Below are 12,405 nucleotides of genomic sequence, written 5' to 3'. Positions count from 1 at the left end.
CTAATTTATCTTTTGTAATTGTGGAACCTAATGATGTAGAAATGCCCGGTTGGTTATTCGGAGGTACACCCGTAGAATTACAGCACATATGCACAAAGTCATCTTTTGGTGGCTGATGATCTCTTTCAAGACAGTGAAATATTCGCAGTACAATTTGTTTTTCTCTTACTGACCGAGCCTCCGACCGTTTTACCTTTTTCGACGTGGAAGGCCCGACCATGTCTCCCATTTTTTGAGTAGTTTGAGAACGGTGTAGAAATATAATTATGTAACGCTTAAACACTTATTAGCACTATTATTTTCACCAATTGTTATCACAACACGTCGATATGTTGCTATTAACAATATTGAAAAAGTTAATTATCGGAAAAAACTCTTTTAAATACGTCCAAATTTTAAAAAATGTATAACATTGTTTAGAGAATTCCAAGATATTTCAAACGATGTGCAAGTCGCCCCCTATTCCCTTTTAAATTTCCAAGGGTTGTTCACCCCTCTGCTCCGGGGTTGAAGTGACGACGCTGTAAATGGGGAAAAACTGCCCCCTCCCAATAAAAATCGACTTGTCTAAGTGTTTTTTAGGATTTGCAAGATTAGTACCCAAAACCTCCATGTCAACTTTTCGATGGCCCACCCTGTATACACTAACTGACAAAGAAAGGTAAACACCCATTTATATTGAAAATATTTTAATAATTTTTACATATTTGACAGATAATGAACCAAAACATCGGGTTGAATTGGAACAAGTTTGGACCATCTCAGATTCCCCCCCCCCAGTTTAATCATTGAAAAAATAAATATGTTCATCCACGACTATTGTACATGTGCCATTATACGCCTGTTTGCTCGACCTTAATGATAATCACGGCAGTGATTAATGAGTCATTTGAGTATCGTATCTGTATCTCAATACCACATTTTTCAAAACAGTTTATACATAGAAATAGATTTTGAAACAAAACAAATTTGACTCAAACCTGTCAACATTATTGTTTGTGTGTGTAGATTTCTCAGTGTTTTGATATTTTGTGTTAAATTGTGTTAAAAAACGAACTAAAAATGGATACAGGAAATGAAAATGACTTTTCTTCAACACCACCAAAAATTAGAGTAGCTGCTAAAGTTGCCTCAGTAAATTTATTGCCGGAAAAGTCAAGAAAAGTAAACAATATGACCTATGAATCAACCTATTATGCTTAGAAGTATGATCAGCTTACATCAAGGTATAGATTTAGAAGATTAAAAAAATTACGAGCATTACTAAAACGATAGTCAGAAGGTTTGATTTTTTTCCCATTGGCGCCCAGTCGCCATCTTGAAAGATTTATCTGTCAATTTCACATCAAAATAAAATATTCATGCATAAATTTCATTATCCCAAATTTCAATTTTTTGAGTTGACCCGTGCAAAAAATTAAAAGGAGGGGACATTAAACAAATGTATTGTATAATCTTGTATCTTGTATTATAAATACCTATCATCTTCTAAGATTGAATACGTGATATTTGTTAAGCTAAATACATAAATTTTTGTGTTAATTATTATGAGATATTATACAATTATTTTAACTTTCGATAACTATGTACTGTGTATATATGAACAATAATGTATTGTATGAAATACCTGTTAGAATGAAATTATAGTGTTTCTAAAAATTTGTAAGTAATGTAACAAAATTTTCCAACAAAAAAACTCTAACAACCTTTTTCATTAGTTGTGGATAAAGTATAGTATTCTACTTGCGTATAATGGCTGTTATTATAGGCTCTTCGAATAATTTATTTACTATTGATGAATAATTTGTTCAATTGTTATTGCAAATATAGAGATTTTCATTGGATTCACATAAATATTGATTTAATATTCAGTGGCAACTATTTTAGCGACGAAGGTACATTTTTGACGTTTGAAAAAAAAGCTACAAAAACTCTGACATACGAAACCTCTATTTTTTTCACTTTTTTCTGGATTTTGACAGTTTTCTAGTGATTTCTGTTGCAGAAATCCATGTTCACTTCATATAATAGTTCTTGTATTAATGATTCCTTGGAAATAATGTTGAACGAGTGTGTTGTGTTGTTGTTAATATATCAAATGTATCGTTTGGATGTCGATGATTAAAACCTGGTTTAGTAGAGTTTTCAGTTCGATTTCCTACAAATTACAATAATTTCAATGTTTTTGGACGAGAAGTAGAAATCTCGAGAAAAGAGTGAACCTTAAAGATAAATTTTGAAGAAAATGTCGAGATAAAGTAAAAAATACTTCATCACCCTTCTATGGTTACATAATGATTTGGCTATCGCACTGGTCTAACTCCATATTTCATTACCTGGGCGGAATGTTCATCCCTATTTCTAGTCAACACATATATTTTGAGATTCCGGTTGTTAATTAGAACACAATCCTAATGATTATTTCTCTAATTAAAAATGTAGGAAGGAAATGCGACTTCTGAAAGATTCTTTTGGACTGTTGGGGTGGTCTGGAGGCGATGAGACTGTGTTGCCAATTTACATTTTTTTCGTTAAACATACTTCTTGTCCCTTTCAACATACAGTGAGTTTCAAAAAGTTTGCACCTTATGAGAAACTATTTTATTATCCATTTTTCATAAAATTTTGTTTTTAATCAAAAAATTGATGCATTGCGGTAACTTGGATATGAGTTGTCAGGGGATAACAAAAACTAGAAATGTTGATCAAGAGTAAACTACCCTTATTTCCGACATTGTTAAAAAAGTTTATTGAGAAAAGTTGTTTAAATTTTAAAACAATATTTCGATTTGAAATCACATCCATCTACGTAACAAAACAAAAAATATCAATTTTTTATGGTTCTAGCTTCATAAAAAAGAGTACTAGTATCTCATATAAACCTTAGGCGCCTTCCTCATATTACTATAATAATATTTCAAAGCGAAATTCAGTCCTATTTATTATTCGAACTAGTATATCGATGTGTGTTGAAAATGGTTTAAAATTTACTAGTTTTTTGGTGCAAAATTGATATTCCACTCTGTATGTATAACCATAATAACTGTCAGTATGATTTAATGACAAGATTGCGCAGATTAAATATTTCTACTGTTTCTCTATTTGTTTTTTTTTCTCCATGAATTTTTTAGGTTGATAAAAAATATTGTAATTTCTTGTTTAGATTGATCTGTCACGAAACATAATGTGACAAACCAAATTCTACGCAGACGAAGCCGTGGCCACAACTAGTAGAAAATAAAGGTTTGAAGTGAATTATTTGCAAGCAATGGAAAATGAGAAATTTGAAAATGCAAACATTCTACTGAGTGATCAGCTAGATTCAAATAGCACACCATTATTGAATTTGTTTTCTTAGAAACCGATGTTGTCCTAGTCTTTGTAGAAAGTTGCGTGGCCAATATAAACACAGATTTGCACAAAACATTCCTATACTCGGAGAATCATGGACTGAAAATCAATCCAAATAAAACTTTGGCCTTATGCATAGGGTCTCAGACAAATAGTAGAAACTCAGCGTAGCTTTAGGCTCACTCTCGATAACGCAGACAATGACTGAGTAGACAGTGCTAAAAATCTTGGCGTAACCTTAGATAGCTCTGTAACGGAACAATATACATCAATATACATACACATATATCAACAATTATTGTAGAACTCTAACCAGAATTGGAAGGGTTGCGCCTCTCGCCTAGAGATGTCAGTAGGAGAATCAAAAGATACGAAAATCTTTAGTTTTGAGAGTTATAAAAAACCACCAACTCTGAAAAACGTGTGCCTCGATCAGGAATGAGATTAGAAATTCTTTTGGTTCATTGAATATATAATGTTAGAAGCCTTAGGGTGTGTAAACCTAGATATTTTTATGGAAATATTAAGTTGTTACAATAAATAAAGGATGTTATAATAAACGATATTATTATTATATCATCGATGTAGAATTGATGTAATATGCTCTAGGTAATCATAATTGAGGGTGTACCTGTACCTGGGTAGATGCTTTAGGTAATTATGATCGAGTAAGTACCTGGCTAGGTAGTTTTCAAAGGTGATTACGTGGGGTATATTAAAATTAGAGTAAAGAATTAACTTTTAGTATGTTACTAACTACTAAAAAGCTACTGAGTTAGCGAAACATGTCATATTTTTTAAAACGAAGATCAAATCGCATAGTTCATGAAATTACTATTGATCTTCATCAAGTAACGGCCAAATCAATCAGAAAAAAAGTTAAGAGAACTCATGCAGGTTATCGGTTGCGATTTGGTAATGGCCAAGAGTGTAGGACTAGTTTCTACCCCACAATCAAACATTTTCTAAGTCCAATAGGGGGGGTGCCCCCATGTTTTTTTCATTCAATCGTAGTCATATCTATTACGGTTCGGAATAAAGCAATGACCACATGACCAAAAAAAAAGAATCCGCCTATATATAGAGCTGACAACAGTGCAACTCATCTCTGTGCCCAGCCTTTGTCGGTGTCTCCACAATTTGCTTGTTTGTGTGGACCAGGAAATACGATAGCGTAGCGGTAGACGAGCGCCGGCGCCATATCTAGTCATCGGCACATTAGTTTAATTGCGTGTTTTGAGACCTTTTGACAACTTGGCGAAATTTTCAACAAGGTAAACTAGGCCGGCAGGAGCCGTTTCGAGGGACTTGTGGAGACGTCCGAAAATGCTTCGTTTCGGAGATACGGGTGTTGAAATTGAATGTTTTTGTTCGCTTTTTGAAAATAACTCTTGCAAAAATAAGTTATTTGCACGAAAGTTGGTACCCGGGGTTTTTTTGACGTCGGAAATCATAATTTCGTATTAATTTTTATGTAACATCTAGAGGGCGCTGCGTACGCTGCGGTGCATAACTTCCAGATAATACTCCTTATTGACCGTACGACCATGTGGCAAAAACTCCTGATTCACTACGCCAAGACAATCGAAGAAAACAGTAAGCGAAACCTTGACATTTGATCTAAAATGGCGTCATTTTTAGGTCTTGGCTCTTCCAGGCTCTTCCATTGGGAAGATTGGGCTTTGGTTTCGATGTCATAACCCATGATTCGTCACCAATTATGAACCTTTCAAGAAAATCTGGATCACTGTTGACGTCATTCAACAATTCCAGATCGATACGTTTTTCCTTCTTGCTTGCGTTCAGCCTATTCCCAAAAAGAGCAAGAAAAATCTTCCAAACAACTATAGACCAGTCGGTTTGCTATCAGTGATATCAATAATCACGGAGAAAGTCGTAAACCAGCATATCTTCAAATATTTGGAAGGCTTCAACATCGGAAACAAAGATCAACAGGTGACCTTCTATCGTATGTCACCCATATTTGGAATAATGCAATCGAGAAACATGGAGAGTCAAAAGCTGTTGCGCTTGATATTTCTAAGGCCTTCGACCGATTGTGGCATGTGGGTTTGCTGGCCAAACTTCGATGCTATGGATCCATATTGTCTCCAACCCTCTTTTTATTGTATATCATACTTCCGCACCCCACGCCTCAATTCCAGATACCAAACGACATTTTACTGTGATCTTGTCAGAACAAATAACAGTTTGAAAGCACCAGTGTCGATACTTTGTAACAACTTTAATTCAATATGTGATATGTGCGATATTGATCACAGTGAACAAAGTTTTATTTTAAAATGTATTCTCACTAGAACTTTTTGACTGTGATCACTTTGTCTTTTCGCTTCTTGTGATATATTTCTACTTATTTCTCTTTTAGTTGAAGCAATCTTTTTTTTTTCAACTAATTATACTGTTTTGCATATATTTTCATCAATCAAGTGCTATCAATCAATCAATCAATCAATATCAACGACTTATTTAAAAAAAACAAGAATCCAATATATTGCTTCGCTGACAACAGAGACAGCACACTTGTCTCGTCATTCCATTTGGATTCCAGGACATCGACTATGGAGTCACATCTTCACCGGCAGCAGGACGTTGCATATCTTAATGATGATCTAGAAGTAATTTGGGGATGAAAGTAACTTCAATTCAATGCCACAAAAACCCAGGCATCGGTTTCCTCCAAGAAGATAAACCTCGGATATAATAATGTCAGGTCAAACAATTCCGCTTTTTGCTTCGATAAGTTTGTTGGGGGTTAAAGAGGACATCAATATGTCTTGGCACAATCATGTCGCTGGAATTGCAAAGGCTGCTTCTCAAAAGTTTGGAACACTGTTCCGAACCAGAAAATTTTACACACCTCAGCAAATTTTGATGCTTTATAAAGACCTTCTTTGGAGTATTGTTGGGGGGCTCTGCCCCCCAACATACCCTGAAGTTGCTGGATTCCATCCAGAAAACAGCCATCCACCTGATTGGAGACGTGAACATCATGTACAACCTTGATAGCCTGGAAAGTCGAAGAAAAGTTGGGGATTTGTATCTCTTCTATAGATACTTTCACGGGAAGTGGCGACTCACTGTTTAAGAACTCTTTAATCTGGAGAACTGAGTTTGTGTGGAATAAACTTACTGGAAACGTTTTTTCAAAATGCATTTAATCTCTAGCTTCAAATCCAATATGAATCGCTACTTAAGGATTTTCCTGTAGTGCTTGTATTTTACCCTTAAAAAACGAGTTCTCTAATCTAAGAAACATGTTCCTTATATATTGTATATTCCATGTATATTCCTGTTCTGATAGATTATTTCAAAGCTTTCAATTGAGTTTTCTAGCGGTTTTTTGTTGCCTTACTGACCTTTTGCACATCCCGCCAAAAAATATTTGAATGAGAAAAACTAGTTATTAGTTATTATGACAAATCAATCTTAAAAAATCCTTGAAACTTGTGCTGGTGTACTCCAAGGGTCGAATCTTGGGCCTTCACTATTCATGGCTTGCATTTCACAACTTTCCAAATGCTATCAGCATGCTTATCATTCATTCATTCGAATCTACATTCAATTTCTTGAGTGTGTTTAAAAACTAACCAACAAATTTGTTATGATACTTCAAAAAAATAATGTTCAACAATCTCTCCTTTTAATACTGTTAACATTTTATTTGGTAGAATAGCAATGGTAATATCAATCTTAATCTAACTGAACGCATCAAAAATATTGGCCTCACAATCGGTAAATCTCTAGGTTTTCGTCGCATGTTTTACTAATTTTGAAGAGACGATATTGCAACCTGACAATATTAGACTCCTTGTAAATAAAAAATTAAATAAAACTGAAGAAATTATTAATAAAACTGAAGGAATTATTGTGTGATGCTCTTGTTCTACCTCACAGAAACTACGCGGATACTGTGCATGCTGAGCCAAGTCAGAAAAATAAGAATAAAACTACTAAGTACAGAATTTCTGTTTGAGACTTACCACAGAAATTAGAATTCGTGAAACCTTTTCTCATGACACAAGTAGTTAAGATATTCCTCTCATGTATTTTATTCCATCAGATAATCACAGTGAAAATCCTTGGTTATCTCCATCACATCACAATCATCTGTGTTCAGAAATAACGGTTCATATGTTCAGTAATAAAATCATTTTTATCATTCTGATAAAGAAAACGGATTTTTTGATATTTTTCACTTTATCGAAATCGCTTTATGTCAATCTCTGTAGTTTTCAGTATAGGTAAACCAAAACCGTTACATCCATGAAAGCTATGTTTCCTAGATATGATCAGGGGTACTAGGCCGATTTTGTCAAAAAGTGTTATAGGCAAAGCATATAATTAGATAACAAATCGGTTAGTTTTTTATCGTATAGTGATTTGTTATTCATTTTAGTACAATGTCAGACACCTCTATTTTGCAATACGTCTTTCGAACCGTCATTCGCCTCTTTTAGCAAGGGTTTAGTTTTCCGTCAATCACGTAACAAGAGTTGATCACACAATGGGCGACATCTAGGTTTGATAATTCGAAAGTCAAACTCAAGGAAAACTATTGAATACTGCCATAAGAAAGCATAGACACGAACATTCAATTATGCGTTGTTACATATATCTATAGCAATATTCTTTAACAAAAAGGTGGAAGTTAGTTCTCCATAGTGACTAGTAAATCTAAAAAGTACTGTTTAGTGAGCCTATGTAGCAATCTGGTAATTGTGTATAAGAAAATGTGTCCAGGAGCTTCGACAAAAATGGCTTTTTTTGGAAGTACATCAAGTAATGTGTAAGTGTTGATTTTTATCTAGCTTATATTCGAGATACCTGAAGTAAAAAGTTGAAAAAACTGAAAAGAAATTATTTCATTTGAAAAATCCTGAATAATCAATCCGTTATAAATATATTTAACGTTCCTTATAACAATAGGTTGCACCACAGCACTGGTTGTAGAAATCTACCTGATTCATAATAGAGCATACCCTCCCATTCAGCATTTATTCAAATTATTCGTTGACATTACCAGAGTTAATATTTCTTCCTCATTATGATATTGTCTTGGATTTCCCAGTTTTCCAGTTTTTGCCACCATTTTAGGACAATGGTACTTTCGAATAATAATCACAAACAAATGAAAAGTAGGAAATCTCTGTGAAATTTGAGATTTATGTATAATCTCATAGATTTACACTTTGCATATTAATGAAAAACTGAATAAAACTACCGTAATAAGTGAGGTAATTATAGGATTATAGTTTTCGGTGATTTGATGTAAAATATGTCGCCATCTATTTTTACATGAAGTAAGCTCAATTCTCGCAGTCAGTGGCTAGTGCATCGGTACCGGGTATTTAATATAATCTTATGTTAACTACATGAATACTTTCATAAGTATCTATCTGCTCTGGCGTAGATTTAAAAAACGCCAATTTTCCTGAGCTCAAATTAGGAAAATTATGATGAATAAATTCTCGGAGTGCTGTTAAATTGTGCACTCACTCGGTGAATTTTATTTTCAAAAAATTTGTTGCCCTTGTACGCCTGCCTGAGAATTGACAGATTGTCAGTTGTGAATAAAATTTTCAAAATTAGAAAATTAAAAAACATATATAGAGGATAGATATTCCACGACAAACTATAATTGGGAAATAAAAAAATGGAAAAAACATAAACTATACAATATATTTTATTATTTTCTTTTATTAAAAATGTTGAAGCACCGCAGAAAAATCATTAAAACATTTCCAAAGAGAAATCTATGCAAAAGAAGCCTATTACATTGGATTTGAATATCTGTATTCCACAGGAAAGCTATTCTCCAAATGGATGTGTTCTCAAAAAGTGACTTTGAGCTGTAGGTATTGAATTGAAGAATTGAACCTCAAAACGGTAGTCACAGGTAATTTGCTGGGAATTTCCAAAATGAATTAGACATTATTTTGAATACCAGAACTGCAATACTGTTCTCGACGCAACTTGATTGGGGAAACGTACCTACGCCAAAACGAGTATTGTCTGGTGTTATTCTATTTGTATCAGTAGACACCCAAGAAAGTAATCGATGAACTCAGCGGAATTGTGTGTCCTCACGATATAATGACCGGGTCTGCCATATTTACCATCTCAGAGAAAACTTAAGGTCCAACTCAAGCCGCAATTTCTTTCAGATATTCATTGAGATATAATGTTTTTAATTGCCGAAGATTTTTACTAGCAGCTTATCCTCGAACATTCAAATGGAAAAAATAACAAGTTTGTTGTCATCAAAAAAGTAAAATAGGCGATCTTTTCCAAGAGATTGCTGAAATAATAGACAAATGATTTTATGGTTATTGAGATGAATCTTTCTCAAATGTTTGATTCAGAAAAAGAACATTGAATGTTATAGAGAAGTCTTCTATCTGTTAGCTTCGATTCAAGTTGAGAGTTCAACCCTGAATTATTAACCGAATAAGCACCTTAAGAATAATTATCAAACTGAAAGTTCATAGAATAAAACATTACAGATTACCAACGTTTGATGTATTCACCATACATTCGTCACAAAAATCGGATTCCAAATCTGTCTGTTGACAGATTCAAATGACATATAACTGGTCTTTTGTATAATTAATTTGAATGCATTGCCGGCACTCGGCAGCCTAGCCACTTCGTTTTTGAAGTCGAGTCAGCTGTTTGCATGGCCGATTTCAACCAGACTGATAGGAAGGTCAGTGTATTTATTTTTGTGAATACAGCCAAATAATGTATCGTTATATTATGTGAAGCTAGTTCTAGAAAAAACTGTGATTGGATGATCTATAAAAAACTGTCGCCTATCACTCAAAAGCGTCTTCAATAGGTAAGTGTTTTTATAATAACCTGACATTTTTCATTATCTGTTTCTTCAAGTATTGATATCTTCTTCAAACACTCCACAATGGGTGTTTATAACTGAACACATGCCTTTTCATCTGTGTATTAATTATGGAATGTAGAAAGAGTGTTTATGAGATAAAATCTGTCATGACAAGATGATTAATTGAACACAAAGCAGGGAAACTCAAAATCAACAAATAAATGTTCCAATTTTATTAATATATTAGTTTTCTACGATCGGTCTGTAAGTGATTGCTATGTTACATTTGAAACAATAAGTGTATTTATTCAATAACTTTTCTTTGAAGGAATTATTGGCTGGTATCGCAAAATTCTTTGTTTTTTCTAAAACAACTATCATCATCCAAGAGTACGGGCCACTACAAACACAATAAATTTCATCAAATATAAGAAACTAAGAAACAATAATTTTTCATCAAACATCCACTTTAAGTTACTCATGATGCCTAACCTGCAAGTGTGCATATTGTGGATTTGAGACCAGGTAAATTGATTCTACAGTCGACTACCATCTTTTCAAGCTCTTCAATAACTTTCTTAAAAACCTTCGCCAATTAAGCCCAGGCAAAAACGACCGTCCTCGATTTTTTGGAAAAAACCTATCAATTTTTCAACATAATCTTCTTGCAGCTCTATAGATATAGACATACTTTGGTAAATATTCGTTTTGAGGGCACCCGGCGATTTAAAAAAAAATTGAGTGTACTTACGTATTTTGATGCGTAGATTACTAATCCGAAAGAAAAAAGCGGCGCTCTCCCTTATTTACAAAGTTACGGCCCTTCAAAGTTCTGAAAAGGGCAACTTTTCAATCTTCTTTTTCACAAGTCAAACTATTTAAAAACACAAGCATTTATTCACTAAGTCACCTTTACACCGTATTCCTCCTTAAGTGACACTTTTCAATTCAACAGTCAACACTTTTCTTATAAAAAACTTAATTTATAAACGAATGCTTCTTCTTGTGGCATTCTTCTATTTCTAGGTTAGTTACCTACTGTGACATTTCAGAAAAAAGCGGTTGGTATTTGCCACCTCCTACTATTTCAGATATAACTCATACTCACTAGGATTATTTTGTGAAATATAAGCTGCTGTTAGTTTACTTCTTAAATCCATCTTATCTTAATTCATCACCAAAACCTAATTTACGACCTAAAGAACGAAGACAAAAAACATTTGAATTACTTTAGAAATAAATATTGACAGTATCAGTCGTACCAACTATGTCATTAACCTTAAACACGTTAAATACAGAGATATATAACCAAAACGCAGCTCCGTAAATTTTTTACATTTTTATTGAAAAATTGTTGTTTTTTGAAGTGAAAAGTGTCAAGGAAGGAGGAATAAGGTGTAAAGGTGACTTAGTGAATAAACGGCTTGTGTTTTAAATGTTTATCTTGTGAAAAAGAAGGCTGAAAAGTTACCCTTTTCTGAACTTTGAAGAACCGTAACTTTGTAAATAAGGGAGAACGCCGCTTTTTTTTCGGATTCGTAATCTACGCATCAAAATACGTAAGTACACTCAAAAATCTTTTCAAAATCGCCGGGTTTCAAAGAACACGTCAATTTTTATTTCTAGGGGACCAATTTTGATATGAAAATCATACTCCAAATTTCACCCCCTGCGTTCAGTAACTACCTTCCTTATTTTTTTCAATGGCATGGGAGGTCGAGTGATACATCATTTGAAAGGTCTTTTGTTCTGTAATTTTTTTCGAAATTGGTTCATTCGTTATTTAGAAATTGAATGTTGAACGTTTTATTAAAGAAAAAACAGAAAATTCGCTGTCGTTCATTTTAATGAGGAAATTAACAACAAATAATATCAGTGGAAACAAAATCAACGGATAAATTGTTCAAAATGATCCCCACCTAGTTCCATACAATAATATAGTCGGAAAAGGTAGCGAATATGGTAACCTTCAGGATTTTCATGAAATTTTGACAGATGGTTAAAAACTCACCAAAAACGATAAAAATCGTGAAATTTTACTGCGGATATGCTGGAAGATAGTTTTTTTTGAAAAAATGCTCAACGGTGGTCAGTGGAAATACACAAACACAAGCAATTTATCTGCACTATTTCACTGCTTTTAGACCTGCAACATATGCCAGAACACATAATATAGTAATTTAGAGCCATACAAAAAG

At 33.6% G+C, this 12,405-nt stretch overlaps 2 protein-coding genes across 7 annotated transcripts in view; one reads left to right on the top strand and one right to left on the bottom strand.

The window, feature by feature from the left end:
* The window catches only part of LOC111516106 (choline/ethanolamine transporter flvcr2a), a 91,491-nt gene that overhangs the window by 71,588 nt on the left and 7,498 nt on the right, over positions 1-12,405 (bottom strand). For 2 of the 6 annotated variants that reach the window (XM_074172501.1, XM_074172536.1), the window contains exon 1: positions 11,316-11,382. The exons of 2 other annotated variants lie outside the window; for them this stretch is intronic. In XM_074172501.1, coding sequence (XP_074028602.1) covers positions 11,316-11,367 — 52 coding nt within the window. In that variant the 5' untranslated portion in view covers positions 11,368-11,382. Of the gene's footprint in view, positions 1-7,352; positions 7,509-11,315; positions 11,383-12,218; positions 12,354-12,405 lie in introns of those variants that run through there. 2 more of the 6 variants (XM_074172525.1, XM_074172512.1) reach the window with 2 other exon arrangements.
* Arms (Ankyrin repeat-rich membrane spanning) overlaps positions 10,028-12,405 on the top strand; it is a 91,416-nt gene continuing 89,038 nt past the window's right edge. Inside the window, 1 exon segment of the mRNA XM_074172491.1 lies at positions 10,028-10,210. The gene's annotated coding sequence lies outside the window, so the exon portion shown is untranslated.

The sequence above is a fragment of the Leptinotarsa decemlineata genome, unplaced genomic scaffold (genome assembly GCF_025532065.1).
Source record: "Leptinotarsa decemlineata unplaced genomic scaffold, Ldec_3_MD MMD2_P_RNA_scaffold_12, whole genome shotgun sequence".
NCBI lineage: Eukaryota > Metazoa > Arthropoda > Insecta > Coleoptera > Chrysomelidae > Leptinotarsa > Leptinotarsa decemlineata.
The sequence above is the reverse complement of the archived record's forward strand: the minus strand, read 5'-3'. Positions and strand labels throughout refer to the sequence as shown.